Source organism: Orcinus orca, chromosome 5 (genome assembly GCF_937001465.1).
Source record: "Orcinus orca chromosome 5, mOrcOrc1.1, whole genome shotgun sequence".
NCBI lineage: Eukaryota > Metazoa > Chordata > Mammalia > Artiodactyla > Delphinidae > Orcinus > Orcinus orca.
In genome coordinates, this window is record NC_064563.1 from 11,429,779 (window position 1) to 11,452,891 (window position 23,113).

General features: G+C 41.2%; 1 protein-coding gene across 1 annotated transcript in view; it reads right to left on the reverse strand.

The window, feature by feature from the left end:
• The window catches only part of PLCL2 (phospholipase C like 2), a 190,857-nt gene that overhangs the window by 12,577 nt on the left and 155,167 nt on the right, over window positions 1–23,113 (reverse strand). The window contains exon 5 of the mRNA XM_033432016.2: window positions 13,894–14,003. Coding sequence (XP_033287907.1) covers window positions 13,894–14,003 — 110 coding nt within the window. The remainder of the gene's footprint in view (window positions 1–13,893; window positions 14,004–23,113) is intronic.

The following is a 23,113-nucleotide window of genomic DNA, read 5'->3' on the forward strand; positions in this document are numbered from 1 at the left end:
GCTTAACTTCCAAAATATACAAACAGCTCATACAACTCAACAACAAAAAAACAAACAGGGCTTCCCTGGTGGCGCAGTGGTTGACAGTCCGCCTGCCAATGCAGGGGACAAGGGTTTGTGCCCCAGTCCGGGAAGATCCCACATGCCGCGGAGCGGCTGTGCCCGTGAGCCATGGCCGCTGAGCCTGCGCGTCTGGAGCCTGTTGCTCCACAATGGGAGAGGCCACAACGGTGAGAGGCCCGCGTACCGCAAAAAAAACAAAACAAAAAAAACCCACAAACAACCCAACTAAAAAATGGGCAGAAGACCTAAATAGACATTTCTCCAGATGACATACAGAGGGCCAACAGGCACAAGAAAAGATGCTCAACATCACTAATTACTATAGAAATGCAAATCAAAACTACAAGGAGGTATCACCTCACACCAGGCAGAATGGCCATCTTTAAAATGTCTACAAATAACAAATGCTAGAGAGGGTGTAGAGAAAAGGGAACCCTCCTACACTGTTGGTGGGAAGGTAAGTTGGTGCAGCTACTGTGGAAAACAGTATGGAGTTTCCTCAAAAAATTGAAAATAGAACTGCCATATGATCCAGCAATCCTGCTCCTGGGCATATATCTGGACAAAACTATAATTCAAAAAGATACATGCACCCTATGTTCATGGCAGCACTATTCACAATAACCAAGACATGAAAACAACCTAAATGTCCATCGACAGATGAATGGATAAAGAAGATGTAGTACATATATAAAATGTACTATGCTATGCAGCCATAAAAAAGAATGAAATAATGTCATTTGCAGCTCATGCATGACTTAGAGATTATTATACTAAGTGAAGTAAGTCAGAAAGAGAAAGGCAAACACCATATGATATCATTTATATGTAGAATCTAAAATAGGACACAAATGAACTTATCTACAAAACAGAAACAGACTCACAGACATAGAGAACAGACTTGTGGTGGCTAAGGGGGAAGGGGGTAGGGGAGGGAGGGATTGGGAGTTTGGGATTAGCAGATGCAAACTATTATATACAGAATGGGTAAACAACAAGGTCCTACTGTATAGCACAGAGAATTATATTCAATATCCTGTGATAAACCATATTGGAAAAGAATATAAAAAAGAATGTGTGTGTGTATATGTATATGTATAACTGAATCACTTTGCTGTACAGCAGGAATTAACTCAACATTGTAATCAACTATTTTTCAATTACATACATAAAATTTTGAAAGATGAGTGCCTTAACAGGTGCAAAAACTATCCGGTTTAATGATTTATTTTTGGCAGAAGTCTTATGTTCCTAAAGAGAACACATCTCTAATTACTTTCAGGGTTTAATCTCTAGTGTTTCTCTGAGGGTGGAGTGACACAGTATAGGGAGCGCTGGCTTGGCAGCGTTCTGGAACTCATCTTGGGTTGTAATAAGCTTCATTTAAGTCCATGACAGGACACAGGTGCTATAAAATCCAACATAATTTTGGCCTATATTAATAGTAAGATAGTTTTCAGACTTGGGCAAAATCAGACCACCAAGTCTCATTCAGGGAGGGTTAGCCCGCCAGGCATTTGAAGTGTGGGGGTAATCCTGGTTGTCCCATCTTATGACACTGACAAGTACTGACAAGGCACTTACAAGCCAGAGCCTTCAGAAAATGAAGGGACCCAATGAGGAAGGGACCAGAAGCCACCTCATCCTGAATCTCGGGGGTTTAAGAGAAGATACAACAGTGCCCAAGTATTCACAGGGATGCTGAAGGAGAAGGAATAGGGTATGTCTGTGCTGCTTTGAGGGCATCAGTGTAATCAGTGGGTAGAAGTCACAGAGATGTAAGATGCTATATACTGTACGACAGAACACAATTACATGATGGTGGAGGAGGCTGGCAATCTAGTGGGAGCACAAGAAGTGGGATCTTATGACATTGTCATCCTGTAAGGACAAGCCTCACAAAGTCTCCCACGCCCATTTAAGGGAAACGGCTTCATTCACAGATTCTGCCACTGCAAATATGGCCACCACAATGCCTTCTGCCCCCATCCAGGCACACTGCAGTGTCCACTAAGAGGTGGGTCCACTTCCCCAAAGCAAAGAAGAAACCACAATGAGATGGTAGGAGGGGCACAATCACAATAAAATCATCTTACATACCTGCCAGGTGGGTGACCCACAAACTGGAAAATAATTATATCACAGAGGTTCTCTCACAGGAGTGAAAGATCTGAGCCCCACGTTAGGCTCCCCAGCCTGGGGGTCTGGCATCAAGACGAGGATCTACCAGAGCATCTGGCTTTGAAGGCCAGCAGGGTTTGATCGCAGGAGCTCCACAGGACTGGGAGAAACAGAGACTCCACTCTTGGAGGGTGCACACAAGGTCTCGTGTGCACCAGGACCCAGAGGAAAAAGCAGTGTTCTCATGGGGGCTTGGACCAGACCTACGTGCTGGTATTGGAGGATCTCCTGCTCAGGTCAGGGGGTGGCTGTGGCTCACTGCAGGGAAAAAGATACTGATGGTGGTACTTCTGGGGAGTACTCAATGCTGTGAGCCATTTTCTCACCAAGACCTGGCTCCACCCAACAGCCTGTAGGCTCCAGTGCTGGGACACCTCAGGCCAAACAACAAGGCGGGAACACAGCCCTACCCATCAGCAGACAGGCTGCCTAAAGTCTTCCCAAACCCACAGCTGCCCGCTAAACACACCCCTTGACACAGCCCTGCTCACCAGAGGGGCAATACCCAGCTCCACCCACCAGTGGGCAGGAACCAGCCCCTCCCACCAGGAAGACTGCACAAGCCTCTTAGAACAGCTTCATCCACCAGTGGGCAGACAGCAGAAGCAAGAACTACAACCCTGCAGCCTGCAGAACGGAAACCATAATCACAGAAAGTTAGATAAAATGAGACAGCAGAAGAATATGTCCCAGGTGAAGGAACAAGATCAAAACCCCAGAAGAACAACTAAGTCAAGTGGAGATAGGCAACCTACCCAAAACAGAGTTCAGAGTAATGATAGTAAAGATGATCCAAGATCTCAGAAAAAGAAAAGAGGTGAGGATCGAGAAGATACAAGAAATGTTTAACAAAGAGCTAGAAGATTTAAAGAACAAACAGATGAACAATACAAGAACTGAAATGAAAAATAGAAGGAATCAATAACAGAATAACTGAGGCAGAAGAATGGATAACTGAGCTGGAAGACAGAATGGTAATCACTGCTATGGAACCGAATAAAGAAAAATCAATGAAAAGAAATGAGGACAGTCTAAGAGAACTTTATGACAACATTCACATTATGGGGATCCCAGAAGAAGAGAGAGAAAGAACCTGAGAAAATATCTGAAGAGATAACAGCTGAAAACTTCCCTAACATGGGAAAGGAAACAGACACCCAAGTCCAGGAAGTGCAGAAAATCCCAGGCAGGATAAACTCAAGGAGGAACATGCCAAGACACATAGTAATCAAACTGACTAAAAGCAACAAGGGAATTCCCATAAGGTTATCAGCTGATTTTTCAGCAGAAACTCTGCAGGCCAGAAGGGAGTGGCACAATATATTTAAAGTGATGAACGGTAAGAACCTACAACCAAGAAAACTCTACCCAGCAAGGCTCTCATTCAGATTCAATGGAGAAATCAAAATCTTTACAGACAAGCAAAAGCTAAGAGAATTCAGCACCACCAGACCACATTTGCAAAAAATGCTACAGGAACGTCTCTAGGTAGAAAAGAAAAGCCCACAACTAGAAACAAGAAAATTATTTATAGAAAAGCTCACCAGTAAAGGCAAACATACAGTAAAGGTAGGAAATCATCCACACACAAATATCAAAACCAGCAACTGTGAGAAGAGGAGAGTACAAATGCAGGATGCTGGAAATGCATTTGAAATTAAAAGACCAGCAACTTAAAACAATCTTGTTTATATATAGACTGCTATATCAAAACCTCATGGGAACTGCAAACCGAAAATCTACAATAGATACACAAAAAAGAAAAAGGAATCCGAACACAACACTAAAATTAGTCATCAAATCACAAGAGAAGAGAACAAAAGAGGACAGGCAGAAAAAAAACCTACAAAAACAAATCCAAAACAATTAACAAAATGATGATAAGAACATACATATCAATAATTACCTTAAATGTAAATGGATTAAATGCTCCAACCAAAAGACACAGATTTGCTGAATGGATACAAAAACAAGACCTGTATATATGCTGTCTACAAGAGACCCACATCAGACCTAGGGACACAAACAGACTGAAAGTGAGGTGATCAGAAAAGGAATTCCATGCAAATGGAAATCAAAAGAAAGCTGCAGTAGCAATATTCATATCAGACAAAAATAGACTTTAAAATAAAGACTGTTACAAGAGACAATGGAGGACACTGCATAATGATGAAGGGATCAATCCAACAAGAATATGGAAGAATTGTAAATATATATGCACCCAATGCAGAAGCACCTCAACATATAAGGCAAATGCTAACAGCCATAAAAGGAGAAATTAACAGTAACACAATAATAGTAGGGGACTTTAACAACCCACTTTCATCAGTGGACAGATCATCAGACAGAAAATCAATAAGGAAACACAGGTCTTAAATGACACATTAGACCAGATGGACTTAATTGCTATTTTTAGTGCATTATCCAAAAGTAACAGAGTATATATTCCTTTCAAGTACACATGGTACATTCTCCAGGATTGATCACATGCTGGGCCACAAAGCGAGCCTCAGTAAACTTTAAAAATTGAAATCATATCAAGCATCTTTTCCAACCACAACACTACGAGATTAGAAATCAACTACAAGAAAACACCTGTAAAAAACACAAACACATAGAGGCTAAACAATATGCTATCAATACTAAACAACCAGTGGATCACTGAAGAAATCAGAGGAAATAAAAAAATACCGAGAGATAAACGAAAACGAAAGCATGATGATCCAAAACCTATGGGACGCAGCAAAATCAGTTCTAAGAGGGAACTTATAGCCATACAATCTTACTTCAGGAAACATAATAATCTCAAATAAACAACCTAACTTTACAACAAATGCAACTAGAGAAAGAAGAACAAACAAAACCCGAAGTTAGCAGAAGGAAAGAAACCATAAAGATCAGAGCAGAAATGAATGAAATAGAGATGAAGAAATCGACAGATAAGGTCAATGAAACTAAAAGCCGATTCTTTGAAAAGATAAACAAAACTGACAAACCTTTAGCCAGATTCATGAAGAAAAAAAAGCAGGAGGACTCAAATCAATAAAATTAGGAGTGAAAAAGAAGTTACAACTGACACCACAGAAATACGAAGGATCATAAGAGACTACTACACACAACTGTATGACAACCATGAAGAAATGGACAAATGCTTATTATTAGCAAGGTACAATCTTCCAAGACTGAACCAGGAAGAAATAGCAAATAGAGCAGACCAATCACAAGCACTGAAATTGAAACTGTGATTTTAAAAACTCCCAACAAACAAAAGTCCAGGACCAGATGGCTTCACAGGCGAATTCTGTCAAACATTTAAAGAAGAGTTAACACCTATCCTTTCAAACTATTCCAAAAAATTGCAGAGGAAGGAACACTCCCAAGCTCATGCTATAGGCCACCATCACACTGATTCCAAAACCAGACAAAGATACCACAAAAAAAAGTAAATTACAGGCCAGTATCACTGAAGAACATGGACACAAAAATCCTCAACAAAATACTAGCAAACCGAATCCAACAATACACTAAAAGAATCATACACCATGATCAAGTGGGATTTATCCCAAGATGCGAGGATTCTTCAATATCCACAAATCAATCAGTGTGATACACCACATTAACAAATTGAAGAATAAAAACCATACGATCATCTCAATAGATGCAGAAAAAGCTTTTGACAAAATTCAATACCCATTTATGATAAAAACTCTCCAGAAAGTGGGCACAGAGAGAACCTACCTCAACATGATTAAGGCCATATATGACAAACCTACAGCTAACATCATACTTAATGGTGAAAACCTGGATGCATTTCCTCTAAGATCAGGAACAAGACAAGGATGTCCACTCTCACCACTTTTATTCAACATAGTTTTGGAAGTTCTAGCCACAGCAAGCAGAGAAGAAAAAGAAATAAAAGGAATCCAAAATGGAAAAGAAGTTAAACTGTCACTATTTGCAGATGACATGATACTGTATATAGAAAATCCTAAAGATGCTACCAGAAAACTACCAGAGGTCATCAATGAATTTGGTAAAGTTGCAGGATACAAAATTAATACACAGAAATCTATTGCATTTCTCTACACTAACAACAAAAGATCAGAAAGAGAAATTAAGGAAACGATCCCATTTACTGTCACATCAAAAAGAATAAAATACCTAGGAATAAACCTATCTAAGGAGGCAAAAGACCTGTACTCTGAAAACTATAAGACACTGATGAAAGAAATCGAAGATGACACAACCAGATGGAAAGATATACCATGTTCTTGGATTGGAAGAATCAATATTGTCAAAATGACTATACTACCCAAAGCAATCTACAGATTCAATGCAATCCCTGTCAAATTACCATGGCATTTTTCACAGAACTAGAACAAAAAAAATTTTTTTTAATTTGTATGGAGACACAAAAGATCCCGAATAGCCAAAGCAGTCTTGAGAAAGAAAAACGGAGCTGGCAGTATCAGGCTCCCTGACATCAGACTATACTGCAAAGCTCCAGTGATCAAAACAGTATGGTACTGGCACAACAACAGAAATACAGATCAATGGAACAGGACAGAAAGTCCACAGATAAACCCATGCACTTATGGTCACCTAATCTATGATAAAGGAGGCAAGCATATACAGTGGAGAAAAGATAGTCTCTTCAATACATGGTACTGAGAAAACTGGACAGCTACATGTGAAAGAATGAAATTAGAATATTCTTTAACACTATACACAAAAATAAACTCAAAATGGGTTAATGACCTAAATGTAAGCCCAGATACTGTAAAACTCGTAGAGAAAAACATAGGCACAACATTCTTGGACATAAACTGCAGCAGTATCTTTTTCGATCTGTCTTCTAGAGTAATGGAAATAAAAAGAAAAATAAACAAATGGGAACTGATTAAACTCAAAAGGTTTTGCACAGCAAAGAAAATGAAAAAAAAACCCCAAAAGACAACTATGGAATGGGAGAAAATATTTGCAAACAATGCAACTGACAAGGGCTTAATTTCCAAAATTTACAAGCAGCTCATGCAGCTCAATATCAAAAAACAAACAAACAAAAAAGTAACCCAATCAAAAAATAGGCAGAAGACCTAAATAGACATTTCTCCAAAGAAGACATAGAGGTGGCCAAGAGGCACATGAAAAGATGCTCAACATTTTTAATTTTTAGAGAAATGCAAATCAAAACTACAATGAGGTATCACCTCACACCAGTCAGAATGGCCATCATCAAAAAGTCTACAAACAGGGCGGTGGCACACTGGTTAAGAATCCACCTGCCAATGTAGGGGACATGGGTTCGAGCCCTGCTCCAGGAAGATCCCACATGCCGCGGAGCAACTAAGCCCGTGTGCCACAACTACTGAGCCTGCATACTAGAGCCCATGAGCCACAACTACTGAGCCCACGTGCCAAAACTACTGAAGCCCATGCACCTAGAGCCTGTGCTCTGCAACAAGAGAAGCCACCGCAATGAGAAGCCCACGCACCACAACGAAGAGTAGCCCCTGCTCACAACTAGAGAAAGCCCGTGTGCAGCAACAAAGACCCAACTCAGCCAAAAATAAGTAAATAAAATAAATAAATTTATTTTTTAAAAAAGTCTATAAACAATAAATGTTGGAGAGGATATGGAGAAAAGGGAACCCTCCTACAGGGTTGGTGGGACTATAAATTGGTACAGCCACTCTGGAGAAGAGTATGGAGGTTCCTTAAGAAACTAAAAACAGAGCTACCATATGATTAAGCAATCCCACTCCTGGGCATATATCTGGAGAAAATCACGGTTCAAGAGGATACATGTACCCCAATGTTCAGGATTTTTATGAATTGCCAGTATGAATTCTGTGAGTTTTAGAAGTTTATTAAACTATGTTATATCCTTTTCTTTGCGGGGTGGCTGCTTGTGTTTGCGTATTTGTGTGTGTGTGTGTGTGTGTGTGTGTGTGTGTGTGTTTGACAGTTTTACTCTTTTTGCTCATTTCATCAGGAATATGGGAAGGAAGTTCTGCAATGATTTTTTTTAATTTTTAATTTTATATTGAAGTACAGTTGATTTACAATGCTGTTAGTTTCACGTGTACAGCAAAGTGATTCAGTTATACATATACATATATCTATTCTTTTTCAAATTATTTTCCCATTTAGGTTCTGAAAATTCTAATAGCCCACCAACCTGGAGAGATATAAACTGAGTGTCTTTCTCCTTTTACTTCTGTTTGATGGAGAAGAAGAGATGATGGGACAGGGGGTGGGAAGAAAGAGGTGAGATGGAAAAGTTAGGAATGGGGCTGACACACAGCTAGAAATCTGGACACAATATACAAAGCAATGATTTTCAGATAGTGCAAGACAGGGAGCCCTGGGAGAAGGGGTATGGACACAAGGTCCAGCTCATTGCCTGGAGAGCTTCCCAAACAGAGCCCAGCAGCCCCTCTTTGGAGCTCAGGGAGGCAAAGCGGCTGCAAGGGTAGTGGTGGAGAGGGAGGGAGGGCTACAACAGCTGTAAATATACAATAGGATATTGTATCATGAGCACAAAGGGAGGGAGAGGATATCATGAGCACAAAGAAGAGACGCAGGAAATTCAAAATAAAAACCCCACCGGACAGGATTAATGGCAGATTAGACGCTGCAGAACATACAGCAGTATTGTTTGAAGACTAGAAGACTTGAAGACTAGCATTGCTTGCAGCACTAGAAACTATTAAAAAAAAAAAACCCAGCAAAAAGGCCTAAACAAATGAGCAGTGCATCTGTGACTTATGGGATAGTATCAAGCAGTACATATGTACAAATGGAGTCACAGAAGGAGAGGGGAGAAAGGGTAAAACAGAAAAAATTTAAAGAAACTATGGCTGAAAAATTTCCAAGTTTGATGAAAACTGTAAATCCCTATATAGAAAAACCTCAAAGAACTCTAAGCAGAAGAAACATAAAGAAAGCCACACTAAGGCCCATCATGATCTTTTAAAAAAAATCTAAAAAAAACAAAGACCCCAACAAAAAGATGTTCAAACCATATACACTTATTAGACTTGCTAAACTGATAATAACAAATGTTGACAAAGGTGTGGGGTAACTGGAACTCTCATAACACTGCTGGGGGGAGTTCACAATGGAACAGTTCATAAAGCAGTTTGTAAAGCAGTTGGCAATTTCTTATAGAGTCCGACATACACTTACCATATGAGCAATTCCACTCACAGGTATTTACCCAAGAAAAATAAAAACATATGTTCACACGAAGACTTGAATGTGAATGTTCGTTGCAGCTGTATTCTTAATAGGTAAAACCTGGAAGCAACCCAAATGTCCATCAACTAGTGAACATACAAAGTGTGGTACACCCATAGGATAGAATACTATTCATCAATTAAAAGGAATAGCTTACTGAAACATACATCAACTTGGATGAATCTCAAAAGCATTATCCTAAATGCAAGAAGCCAGGCACAAAGTTTATTACTACACGATTCCATTTATGTGACATTCTGGAATGGGTGAAACTAGAGATGGCACTCAGACCAGCGATCAGCAAGGTGGGGGAGTTTACTACAAAGGGGCACAAGGGAACTTCTAGGGATGATGCTCTATCATCACTGTGGTAGGTTGCATGATTATATGCATTTGTCCAAATTCATTGAACTGCGCAGTTAAAATTGGTGAATTTTATTTTATGTAAATTATACCTCAGTAATGCTCATCAAAAAAGAGAGAATGGTGCTATCTAATGAGTGTGAGGTCTTGAGGGCTGGCTTCTGAATTAAAGCAGCAATCAGAAGCCTGTGGGAATGAATTACACCCTCTCCCCAGTTATGCAGCAGAAACCCTAGAACAGGACATTTACAAACTCTGAGAAAGCTGGGTCCAAGTATCCGAACAAAGGCTGTCTATGACCCCAGCTGAGATTTCTCTCTTCTCCGCCATTCCCTCAGGCTACAGAAAAGCATGGGCAACTTCTTGGACTGGTGGTGAGAGCAAACCAGTTTAAATATTGAGCTTAGAGCAAGCAACATGGGAACTACAGTCTGGAGTCAACTGGTGATGTTTAAACCTGGATAATGGAAAACTAACAATATGCCTAACTCCCCACGCAGAAATATTAAAAAGCGCTAACTCATCTTTCGTAGCAGAAGGGCAACCAACAAAGCTTATAACTGAAATGTACAGCTTTCAAAAACCCAACAAAATGACTCCCATTAACATTTTTCATAGTCTCTTTTCTTAACCTCAGAGGGATTTTATAGGAAAGAAAAACCTCTAGGGTAAAAATTGTTCAGCAATTCATTTAGTTTCTTTATGGTTTGCTTTTTTCCTATTAATTTAAGTGAAGTGAAACTTAGTACTTAAAAAAATTAAATAGAGAAATTATAGTAGGATTCTATCTATTGATATACCTTATTTCATAATAACTGAGACACTAGTACTTATGAGACATACATACCACTAGTTTACACACCACTAAGGAAGAAAATCACTCCAATTTAACTAGGCTACAATGCAAAGATGCCATGCATTGTAAGATACACACCAATATCAAAGATGTGAAAAACGAGAAAAAAGTATGACTCAGGATCAAAAACATGTATCTCCATCCATCCGTCCACATGCATAGAAAAAGGTTCCTGGAATAAGGTCACTTACATTTAATAATTATTTCTCAGAGGGAGGATCTGAGGTCATTTTAAAACTTATCTTTTATACATTAAAGAAGTTCTTTAAAATGAAGACATATTTACAAAAACAAATGAATGATTTTTATTCAAAGAAAAAAATGACTGGAAGTAAATATGCCAAGACGTTAACAGCGGGTCATTCTGGATGTGGAATCAGAGGTGACATTTCTCCTTCGTTCATTTCTGTATTTTAAAGCAACTCTTAAAGTTGAAAAAACTAAACAAAGCTAGCAAGGACTCATGAAAACTGGGCTGGACATCCTTGGACGAAAGGAGTTTGTGGCCGGGCGCCTGCTCTGGGGGTGACCCATCACCCCGGCTCTCACACTGCAAGTCCTTCATCCCGCGATGATTGGCCACCCTGCCTCCCTTGTTGTTCACATGAGTGGGGTGATTCAGAAGGAAAGACACTTCTGATTTGACTCTAGAGTGGTGGCACTCAATTTTTTAGGGTGCCTGCAAATCCCCTGAGGAACGTGTCACACAGCCATATTCCTGCGTCCACCCCTGAGATGCTGACCCAGGAGGTCTGTGGTGGGGCTTAGGAGACTGTGTCTTAAGCACCCGGGTAATTCTTACACCTGGCCTCACAGCTCCGGGGCTCCCTCAGCACGTCTGGAGGGAAAGTCTGGAACCTTCCCCAAGCCTCTGTGCCCCCATGAGGGCACCCGCTGCCAACTACATACCACACAGGGCCCTGGAGGGCTGGACTCCCTCCAAGCTCTGTGCAAAGAACAGGTGGTGAGGGGAACTCAAGGGACCCATCCCCTCCTGCCAGGAAAAGGCTGGGAGCTCAACTCAGACCCAAACTCATGTCTAAAACTCCACCGGCACTGATTCTTCTAAAGAAAGTTTAAACCTGAGAAATATGCAGCAATAAAAAAAGCCCTCCTATTGTACAGAAAAGACACACAGACCACTCCAACTCTTCCCCACTCAGCGCCTGGGTTCTACCATACTCAAACATCAGCTACAGCAAATACTACCCCGGGAATTTAAAAAAGATCTATTACCCTGTTCTATACGTTTGTTTCCATATGTACATAAGTCTGAGGTGCTAATTCTATCTCCCGGACATAATTCAAAAGAAAATAGTTTCCTCAGTGTAGCTGTTTGGTTCAATTTCATGTTTCTAAAACCTGAGCCATTACTTTATGTCAGCTGTTTTTCATGAATATGTGCGCCAGCCTCCCATTTTCAGGGGTTCTTAGCCCAGTACTTCTCAAACTGTAATGTGCGTAAGAATCCCCCGGGATCTTGTAAAAAGGCAGATTCTGACTCAGCAGGCCTGGGGCAGGGCCCGGGAGTCTGCATTGTGAACAAGCTCCCAGGTGAGGCCCAGGCTGCTGGTTCCTGGACCAGAATGGAGTAGCAAGGATAGCTGACAGATGAAAAGTTTGCTCCCTAAGTCTGTTTTGCCTATAATAAAATAAAAGCCAAACGAGCATTTGTTCCTATCACAGGGCTATAGACTACGATGCAATCTTTTCCTGAGGTTTGCAGGAAATTGGTAGTGTACAACCCCATCTCTGGTTGGGAGTGAGTCAGCAAGTTGTAAAGCCAAATTCCTCTTCATTGTAAATTTTCCTATCCGCTGTTTACTGAACTGCAAATGATCAGAGTTAAATACTAAGCAGAAGATCCAGAGATGGAAAAAAGTACATGTGTAGGAAGGGAAGTATTTGAAGAAGTTTAGAAAATGACTTATGAAAATGAGTAAGGGTTTAAGATGAGAAAGTGCAAGTTGGCTGGCTTTGAAAGGGTGACTTTTCATTAAATTAAATCAGAAAACTGTTGTCAGCTGCAGGAGGGATCTTTTTTTTTTGTCTAAATTGTAGTTTATTATCATCTACACGTATGTATTTCCCAAATTGTTTTTACATGAGTATATGTTACTTTGAAAATTAGGGATGCAGGATGGGTCTTTTAACTTGAAGGGGAACAGAGAAATTAAAAGAGGCAGCTGTGATAATGTCTTTTGAATTCAACTGAGAAGAAAGTTTGGAAGGTGAACCGGAGAGTAATTTTACATTGAGCTGTCCAAAGCCCAGAGTGAAATAATGTTTCTGTGTTATTATTATTCAAGGTCCCAAACACTGAGATAAAGAAAAGATCAGAGAGACAAAATGCAAAAAAAGTTCCAAGGCACATACATAACGTTAGTTTTAAAATCATGTCATATTATATATACCATAGAGAAAAAGACTGGGAGAATGTACAGCAAAAGACCCTGGACGGTGGGACTATGTTTACCTTTGGTTATGCTATTTTGACATTTTCTATAACGAAAAAATATTACTTTTATAATAAAACTAATAAAAGTTAATTTTTTTAAATGGTCATGCTGAGATAGGAAGATGGAAGGAAAGGAAGGAAGGAGGGAGAGAGAGACAGACAGAAAGAAAGGAAAAGAAAGAAAGAAGGAAGCAGATAAACAAACAGATATAGATGGTTTCTCCCTTGAAGGGAAATTTTTTTCAAATAGCAATTCCTTTACATATTTCTTTTGATTATGCCCCCCACAATTCTTTCCTACTTCTTCCCTGGTATCATATTGACATTAAGGCTGTGATTATACTTTAAAGCATTGAAGGAAATCTGAAGAACTAGAATCTTCAAATTCCCAGTCATTCCTCTGTAATCAATGCTTTCTATTTCACATGTAGCAACTGGCATTTATGAACTTCACGATGCTTTAAGGACGAAATGCAGATCCTTTCCCTTCTTGGCAGAATCCACAAGGTGCCAACTGCCCGAGTCCCCTTTTCTCCCTCGGAGCTGCACTGCCCAGCTACTGTGCCCGCAGCAGACTCTCCAGAAAGCAGAGTTCTCATTCGATTTTTGTGACCATGCCATAGCTTCAAGTGGCTGGTAATGTACAGTGCAGGAAGTGGTATACTAACAGGAAGAAACATGCTGAACAAGGAGGCAACATCACTAGCATCAGAAACAACTCGGAAAATACCTTTAAGATGGTAATATTCCAGGTAAAGCTCTCCACCGCTTTTTGCAGTTTGCGTTCCTTCAGACCTTCCTTGGTGCCTATGCTGTGCAAGTGTTCATGGAATTCCATGGCTGAAAGAAACAGAAAGACAGAGGATATTACTTCCCCACCCAATCTGTGGTAATGAGCCGGCAATATTTCTTTTTCTAGGTACAGCTGAAACGATTCCAACCTCCACTGAGATTTCATAAAGGGCCTATTTAAGAATGTAACAATGGGGGAAACACTGCAAATTCACGGCATCCGTGAGGCAGAAGGTGTCTTGGAAGTGGGTGCTCATGGACTGGAAGGGCTGCAGGGCACAGGTGATCATCCTCATTCTTACGTTAGAGATGAGATGTCTGAGGCTCAGCCAGGTTCAGAGACACTGAGGCTGTGGAGGGAGCAGCACAACAGCTGGACCAGAATCCAGGTCTTTGGAATCTCAGAGGCAGATTTCAGCTCTGCCAAGGACACGATGTTGGCAATTAGGGATGAAAAGAGTGCAAAGCAATGTATTTCCTGTCCCAGTAAAAGTCAATCTGAGGTCAGACCCCAAGCCTGCTGTAGAGGGGAGGGGATGGGGAGAATGCCCAAGAACTCTCTGAATAATTTACATAAACAATGCATATTCCCCATCATCATTCAAAATAGCCTGAAGGCAGGAGTGGCGTGACAGTCCTTTTCCTGGTTTAATATCATTAAAACTCATGGGAAGTTTTCATATTCATCTGCAGTCACTTATCCCATCTCTGGCCAATGGGAACCCCGCAGGTGGGTTCCTAGGTTCTTCTGAAATCACTAATTAGTCTTTGATATGTCCCTTGCTTTCCAGCACAAGATGTTCTAGACCTACCAAGTACATTTCTCATCACAGACGTGGAACCAGGCATTTCTCCAGGGACCTCTGGACTCTTAGAGTGGGGAATGGTATTTAAAGACCACCATCTGGGGGCTAGGAGTGCACATTGTTACTGAGTTTCCACTGTTTTCTAGGCCTTTATATTGAACAGATCTCAGGTACATGGAGGTTTTTTTGTTTGTTTGTTTGGTTGTTTTTTTTTTTTTTTTGCGGTACGCGGGCCTCTCACTGCTGTGGCCTCTCCCGTTGCGGAGCACAGGCTCCGGACGCGCAGGCTCAGCGGCCATGGCTCACGGGCCCAGCCGCTCCGCGGCATGTGGGATCTTCCTGGACCAGGGGCACGAACCCGTGTCCCCTGCATCGGCAGGCGGACTCTCAACCACTGCGCCACCAGGGAAGCCCAGAGTATTTTTTTTAAGGGAAGAATAAGATCTTACTCATACTTCTAATTCAAATTTAAGTATACAGGAATTTTACATAATTTTTAAAAATCTTATGCTTATTTCTTTTCTCTTAGGTAGACAATCTTAATTCTTAACCACACAAACATAACCAATAGTAAGACCGCTAAATACAATTTAAACTCTGCATTTTTTTTGTCCTTAGAGTATCTCATTGAGAAGGTACAGAAAAAGTATTGTGTTCTAAGGTCTGTCAGAATAATTATTTTCTTTATGTGGGTATGTCACTTAACAAAGTATAATTCCCTTCATTTGTTTCCTTCCCCCCCCCCCCCATTGTGTATGTGTTGGGTGGGAAGTGATTTTGCTTTTTTGGATATAATTTGTTTTATGATTCCAAAGTCAAACTACATATCAGGGTGCATTCAGGTAAATCTTACTTTCTTCCTGGTCTCCTCTACTCTGACCCCTCCCTCCTCCTACGCATTTTTCTTAGTTTTATATTTATCTTTTATTGTCTTGTTTCTCCTTGAAAATCTAAGCAAATGTGTTCATATATCCACAATCCTCCCTTTCTTGCACAAAGGCAGCATACCACGCACACTGCTCTGTACCGTGGTTTTTCTCCTCAGGTAACTACGTAGTGGAGATCACTCCCGCCAGTGTGTCAAGCTCTTCTTCACTCTTTTTCTAACACCTACACAGGCTCCCACATTGTGTGGATGAGCCAGCATTTATTTAACCAGTCCTCACTGATGGACATTGTCTCCAATCTTTTGCTATTACAAATAATGTTGGAGCAGCTGTAATTTTTACAAGACGTTTCCGGCGTCCTTTCGTACATTTTTACTGTTCAGTTGGGCATCCCGATTTCTAACTCCCTTTCTATGCAACATCGTTTCAGAGCAGCTATTTACGTCGTGACTGACAGTAACTTTATTCCTTAGTGTCTTTAAACAGTGACGGAGAGTTGACACAAAGGATAAATACAGTAAGCTGCCGATCTAGTCTTCCTTCTTCTCTATTTTTTCCCCTCCTAATAGGAACTATGGCCCTAATTCCTGTCATGCTATTAAGGCTTAAGAACCTCCCTGGTTTCAAAAAAGAACAGTAACTAGTAAAACTCATTACATTGCCTAGGAAACTACTACACTAACCACTCTCCTTTAATTCAGCCTCTCTTTTGCCAACACCCCAACTTGGTCACTAAACCCCCTACAGCTCACTGCTGTGTGGCCTGGCTCACATGGGGGGGGCTGCATCCCCCATATCTAGTTCTGACTTTCCTGGATGTGCTTAGCTTAACAGATGGGAAAAATAGACAGACAAAAAATAATAACCACGAGTAGGTGGCGATGATGTTCTAAAACCCAGGATTTCTGCTAGAGTAAAACACACACACACAACGTTTCCCTGATCAGGTCTGAGAGACTCCCTGGTGTGTGCTGTGATGACTCAGACCCGCTTCCTAGAACACGGCCAGGTGAGGCCCCGATGGTAGGACCCCGATGGGTCTTAGGTTTTAATACGTCAGCACGATCTGGATATCAGGACCTCAATCGTTAATATTCATAATGTTTCTATTTCGGATAGTCGGGAAGCATTATGGTCTTATCAGCGTCACTGAGGCTCAGCAGATGGACGTCTAGACTGGAACACGGGAAAGAGAAGAGACACAGGAGAAGAGGTGGAGCAGTGACTCTCTGTGTAACAAGAAGGTATAGAGTTGTATGGCCTCCGAGGGGCGTGGGAAGGGACATGGTTGTGACGTTATCGTGGGACCGCACCATACAGCTGCCTGACCAGAAGCGGGCTTTTTGAGACGCTTTCTTATTACAAATCTCAATACTGGCACAAAGATGTGACACAATAGTCCTGGCGGATTTGTCAACCACCCAGATGTACGCCTGGGAGCCTCTCGCCACTGGAGGCAGTTGGCTTAACTCGCCTTGCTGACCATCTGACCACTAAGGTGATGAGACAGTGACCGGAACTGCCCCGCGGGGCTTCACTCCAACCAACAGGTAAGAACCTGCAGGTAACACAAGCACGGAACAGCCGAAGGTGGGAATGCCGAGCTCAAACAAATATCTGTCCTAGATTTTAAGAAAGCAGCTTTCAGAAAGTTCAGAAGAACACAGGTCCAGAGGCTGCCTTGAGAAGGACTGAGGACTCAGGGAAGAAACACAGTCAAGATGATAAAAAATGATACCGATTAGGATGAAATGGAGAAACTCTTTTTTTTTTTTTTTTTTTTTTGGTCACACCGCGCAGCTTGCAGGATCTTAGTTCCCTGACCAGGGATGGAACCCACAACCTTGGCAGTGAAAGTGCGGAGTTCTAACCACTGGACGGCCAGGGAAGTCCCATGATGAAATGCAGAAACATTTAAGGAAACAAGTATAGCTGTCTAAAAACCTCATATTCTACATGTCTATGAAAAAGTGAGACAATTCCCCCCATCCTCCCCCTCTTAAAATATCTATAGCCCAATAAAAGTCCACAGGCAAGTGAAAAGTGTACTATTAATGAAGCTCTTTAAAAATGGGCACAAAGAGGGGCTTCCCTGGTGGCGCGGTGGTTGGGAGTCCGCCTGCCGATGCAGGGGACGCGGGTTCGTGCCCTGGTTCGGGAGGATCCCACATGCCGCGGAGCGGTTGGGCCTGTGGGCCATGGCCGCTGGGCCTGCGCGTCCGGGGCCTGTGCTCCGCAATGGGAGAGGCCACGACAGTGAGAGGCCCGCATACCGCAAAAAAAAAAAAAAAAAAAATGGGCACGAAAAGGTGATTAGTTGAAAAATGGTAAAGTTACGTTAAAAATATAAAACCCCACATTTAAAAAAGTGGTCAAGACCATCAGTCCCATTACCATTTATTTCATTGTCTGGTTTGCTACATAACACACCTGTTTCTTTAAAAAGATTTTCATATTATTAACTTATAGACTAATCTTTGCAAACATTCCGCCAATCCACTTATATGTAGCATATGTTGATTTTATTTTTTAAGGAAATAAAAGGATTCTCAACTTGATCTATACAGCATGACTGTACTTTTCACTGCTCCCCTGTGATATGCAAAGTCCAGGCCAAAGACATGATCAAGGGAAACAAAAGACAACTCACCGGGCACTTTACACCTACTATACAGGAAACTTGGAAAGAGGCTATAGAACTTTCCCGAGGAAATGGTAAAGAAAAACTTGAATATTGGTTTGTCTGAGCCCAGTGGCCTAAGGTTTCCCAACTATCATGCATTATTTCTAAACAAGAATCCCAGCCCTTAATATGAGCTCTTGGTTCCATGTCCTGGCTATTGTAAATAGAGCTGCAATGGACATTTTGGTACATGACTCTTTTTGAATTAAGGTTTTCTCAGGGTATATGCCCAGTAGTGGGATTGCTGGGTCATATGGTAGTTCTATCTTTAGTTTTTTAAGGAACCTCCATACTGTTCTCCATAGTGGCTGAACCAATTCACATTCCCACCAGCAGTGCAAGAGTGTTCCCTTCTCTCCACACCCTCTCCAACATTTATTGTTTCTAGATTTTTTGATGATGGCCATTCTGACTGGTGTGAGATGATATCTCATTGTAGTTTTGATTTGCACTTCTCTAATGATTAATGATGTTGAGCATTCTTTCATGTGTTTGATGAATGGATAAAGAAGATTTGGCACATATATACAATGGAATATTACTCAGCCATAAAAAGAAATGAAATTGAGTTATTCGTAGTGAGGTGGATGGACCTAGAGTCTGTTATACAGAGTGAAGTAAGTCAGAAAGAGAAAAACAAATACTGTATGCTAACACATATATATGGAATCTAAGAAAAAAAAATGTCATGAAGAACCTAGGGGCAAGACGGGAATAAAGACACAGACCTACTAGAGAACGGACTTGAGGATATGGGGAGGGGGAAGGGTAAGCTGGGACAAAGTGAGAGAGAGGCATGGACATATACACACTACCAGACGTAAGGTAGATAGCTAGTGGGAAGCAGCCACATAGCATAGGGAGATCAGCTCGGTGCTGTGTGACCACCTACAGGGGTGGGATAGAGTGGGAGGGAGGGAGACGCAAGAGGGAAGAGATATGGGAACATATGTATATGTATAACTGATTCACTTTGTTATAAAGCAGAAACTAACACACCATTGTAAAGCAATTATACTCCAATAAAGATGTTAAAAAAAATATATGAGCTCTTGGGATGGTTGTGTGTATCCAATAATTACACTGTGAGGTAGAACACTGCAGGGGTATCAGACAGGCACTGACCCTGTTCTAAGGGAATACAAGGGGAGAGAGAATGAGATCATGCCATGGAACTGGGTCTGCCCAAATATAACAAAGAAATCTGATTTTATGTCAAGATGCGAACTGCATTATTCCCTTGATATTAAATTACCAGGAAATCTATTCTAACATGTCACAGGAGGTCTTCACATCAACGGTGCATATAAAGAACCTGTCTGGGTTAGATGTTAAGTAACCTTCTCCCAATTTCCCAAATTATTTTCAGCAAAGCAACATTAGCCCAGTGAAAACATCCTTATCTTATTAAGAAACTTAGAAGCAGCATCTCTTCTCCGCCTGTAAGTCAAACCATCTGTCTGAAGAGCAGAGTTTTAAAGTAGATGGTGAAAATCAGATAACTAAAAACTTTAAGACCAAGTTACCACCTTCCTTCCCCTGCCCCCTACGAAGAAGCTAAGTTGTTTTCATTTTAAAATGTCTTGTTCTTTAGTTACAGTTTGAAGGTGGTGGGGTTAGGAGCCAGAGAAGAGACAGACAGACAGACATGGGCAAGACAGTCACGATTCTACTTTTTTTTTTCTTTAAATGACTGGCCCAGCTCACATATACAAATACCTATTTCTAAATTATTCTATCTCGAGCAAGATTATTTTTTAATGTTTTCTAGTTTCACCTTTTTTAAAAAAGGACTCCAATATGAAACAATCGGGAATATTTACTTGAAGAGATAAACCTGAACTATTATCTCAGATTTCTTTAATATGTGGATTTTTCACAGTAGTTCTCTATTTCTGTAATCGGTAGTCAATATTCATAACACTGAGATGCAAAAGGTCTCATCATTTTGGATAATGAAAGTAATTTCTGATGCTTGAAGTAATAACACTAATTGGTCAGCCAATAACATGTATTGATCAAACTCCATGTACAGGGCATTTGACCATCTGCTGTGTTGAGTCCCATTAAGACCCATTACTTACACATGCTGAACACTGTAAAAAGCTACAGACTTCTAGACGCATGGGGAGAAAGCCAGGGTAAGGGGACTAGTGCTTATATTATCTGCTCACTGACAACCATTTCAGAAAGAAATCTTTATAACTTTGGAATACAATGGCTGAGTGTACAGGCCTTAGAGTAGCAAATAGGGCAACAGCATTACAACGATGTGAGAACATGTACAATTTCTGCTTTTTTTAATCGATGCCAAAATAAACTCTGTAGGTGCAGTAGCAAATTAGGATTTCTGTATGAGGACTCATACTATGAAAGGGAGATTCTGTAGGCATGCAAGGACTATGTATTACAAAGTGAAACTTCACAGAATAGATTACAAACAACTGGTAATGTAAAGATTAATCTTAAGAAATAAATAACCAATCAGAAAAGCTGAAATTTCAGAAAACTTGAGGACAACCATTCTGTGTTTTCTCCTTAGTGAGTAGAGAGAAGATGAGAATAAACACCTCCTCTGAGAGAGCTGACTGCCCTTGTCCCTATTATAAAATTGTAAACAGTTATGTTGAAAATTTACATAACAAGGAAGAAAGGGAGCTCTTATCATTTCCTGCCCGAGTGTGCTCAGTGGAGTGACAAGAATGCTGAACTCTGATTAAAGAAAGGTGATCTGGGGGTGCCTGTCCCCCACAGACGGGGCCCAGGAGCAGCCAGCACGGCTCAGCCGTGGCCTCGGGGTGCAGACTGGGCCTCAGGACGTCTGCACCTCCTATTAATTTGCTCAGGAATAAGACCTGGTCGCTCGTGGTGACGGACCTCTGGGCAGCTTTGGGAGGTTAGTTCTGCTTCCCGCCTTCTTACTAACTACACTATTGATTCCACAGACAGGCAAGCATCCCTTTGTACTCACACAAAGTAACTATCTGATTTTTGGCATGTCCCTTGCTTACCAGTTACCAATGTGTCTTTTGCCTGCCTCTCTACGTTGCTGATACTTTAGGGTGACAGGCCCTGCACTTTGGGACGGGGACCATCCGTCTACACAGGCGCAGTGCCTAGAAGCCGCCCTCACAGGCAGGCTTGTAATAATGCTGTTAAGTGGAGCCTTTACAGTTCTTAAAAGGATAAGAAGATGCAGGAAAACCACCCAAACCAGCTCCTCCTGAGCTGGTAAAAGGGCGGACACTGCAGTTGTCAGACCACGCCGGTAAGTGAGGCAAGAGATACCAGCTAATTCTGGCCAAAGAAATTAACATCTTCGTTAAGTTTTAGAACACTTCACTTGAAAACCAATACTAACTAGGTAAACAGTCTTTTGAAAAACATGATGTGATACAATTTCACGGTGCTACATCATTTAACAGTCAAAATATATGGTGTGGGGCTTCCCTGGTGGCGCAGTGGTTGGGAGTCTGCCTGCCGACGCAGGGGATGCGGGTTCGTGCCCCGGTCCAGGAAGATCCCACATGCCGCAGAGCGGCTGCGCCCATGAGCCATGGCCGCTGAGCCTGTGCGTCCGGAGGCTGTGCTCCACAACGGGAGAGGCCACAACAGTGAGAGGCCCGCGTACCGCAAAAAAAAAAAAAAAAAAAATATATATATATATATATATATATATATATATGATGTGTTCAAAAGCATGAAAGTTTGAAGGCTGTGGGCATATTACACAAATTCAATGACATGCTTGGAAACATGAACTAAAACCTGGGGGAAAAGTCTAGAAAGCAGCAAATATCTCAAGCACAGCCGTGGCTGGGCCTGCTGGGTCTGCTCTTCTGTCAAGCGGATTGTCTTTGCGCCTTGGCTGCTCTGTGCCAAAGACCCTACAATTAGGCTCCTCCGACTCCGTGACCCCAAGTTTGTGCTTCTAGAAAAGAGCTGTGGGTTATTTTTCTTCTGGAATGTTAACCAGAAGAATGTATACCATTTTCTTCTGCAATGCTCAAATTCCTTTCTGGTAATGAACTTGAGAACCAGGGAAATAAACAGTAGGTCATCAAACAGCAGAGGAAGGACAAATGGAAAGGCCATAGTCAGTGATTCCTGCGAGAGTGTAGTTCATTCTGCTCTAAAGGGAACAGAGGCACAGGCCACACAAACAAAACACAAGGCCAGGCCCTGGGCCCACGGTGGACCTTTCCACTTATAGCCACAGGGTTAAATTTTAAAAATTGGTATGGCCACACAAAAGTATATTATTTGATTTTTATGTAAAGAACAATGTTTTAGAAATTTATTGCTTCTTTCCATGTCATCTCTCAAAAATTTAAACAGCTCAGATTTTTTTATAGAGGGAGGTGCTTGTTTCACATAATTTTCCAATTATTGTTTCAAAACACTGTAACTTAAGTATTTTAAAGGGTTTGTTTTTGAGGGGCTTAAAGCTTAATGACAAAAGATGGAATGTAGTGCTGACAGATTATCATGTTTTAAAAAAATTAATAAAGAAGTGTAAAGATGATACATAATTACATTAGCTAAGAACATTAGTGCAACTGCATATAATGGAATGTAGTAAAGAGAAATTTCCAGTCCTATAAAGTTTCCCGCCTCCCATCACAGATAAACCTAGATGAAAACCAAACAGCCATAAAAATAAAATAAAAATTTTAAAATACATGATACGTACAATACTAAGATATGAAGGCTTTGCCTTGAAGGGAAGGGGGGCTCAGTCAGAAACATGGCAGCATTTCCTCTTTGATGGAAACAAACGGC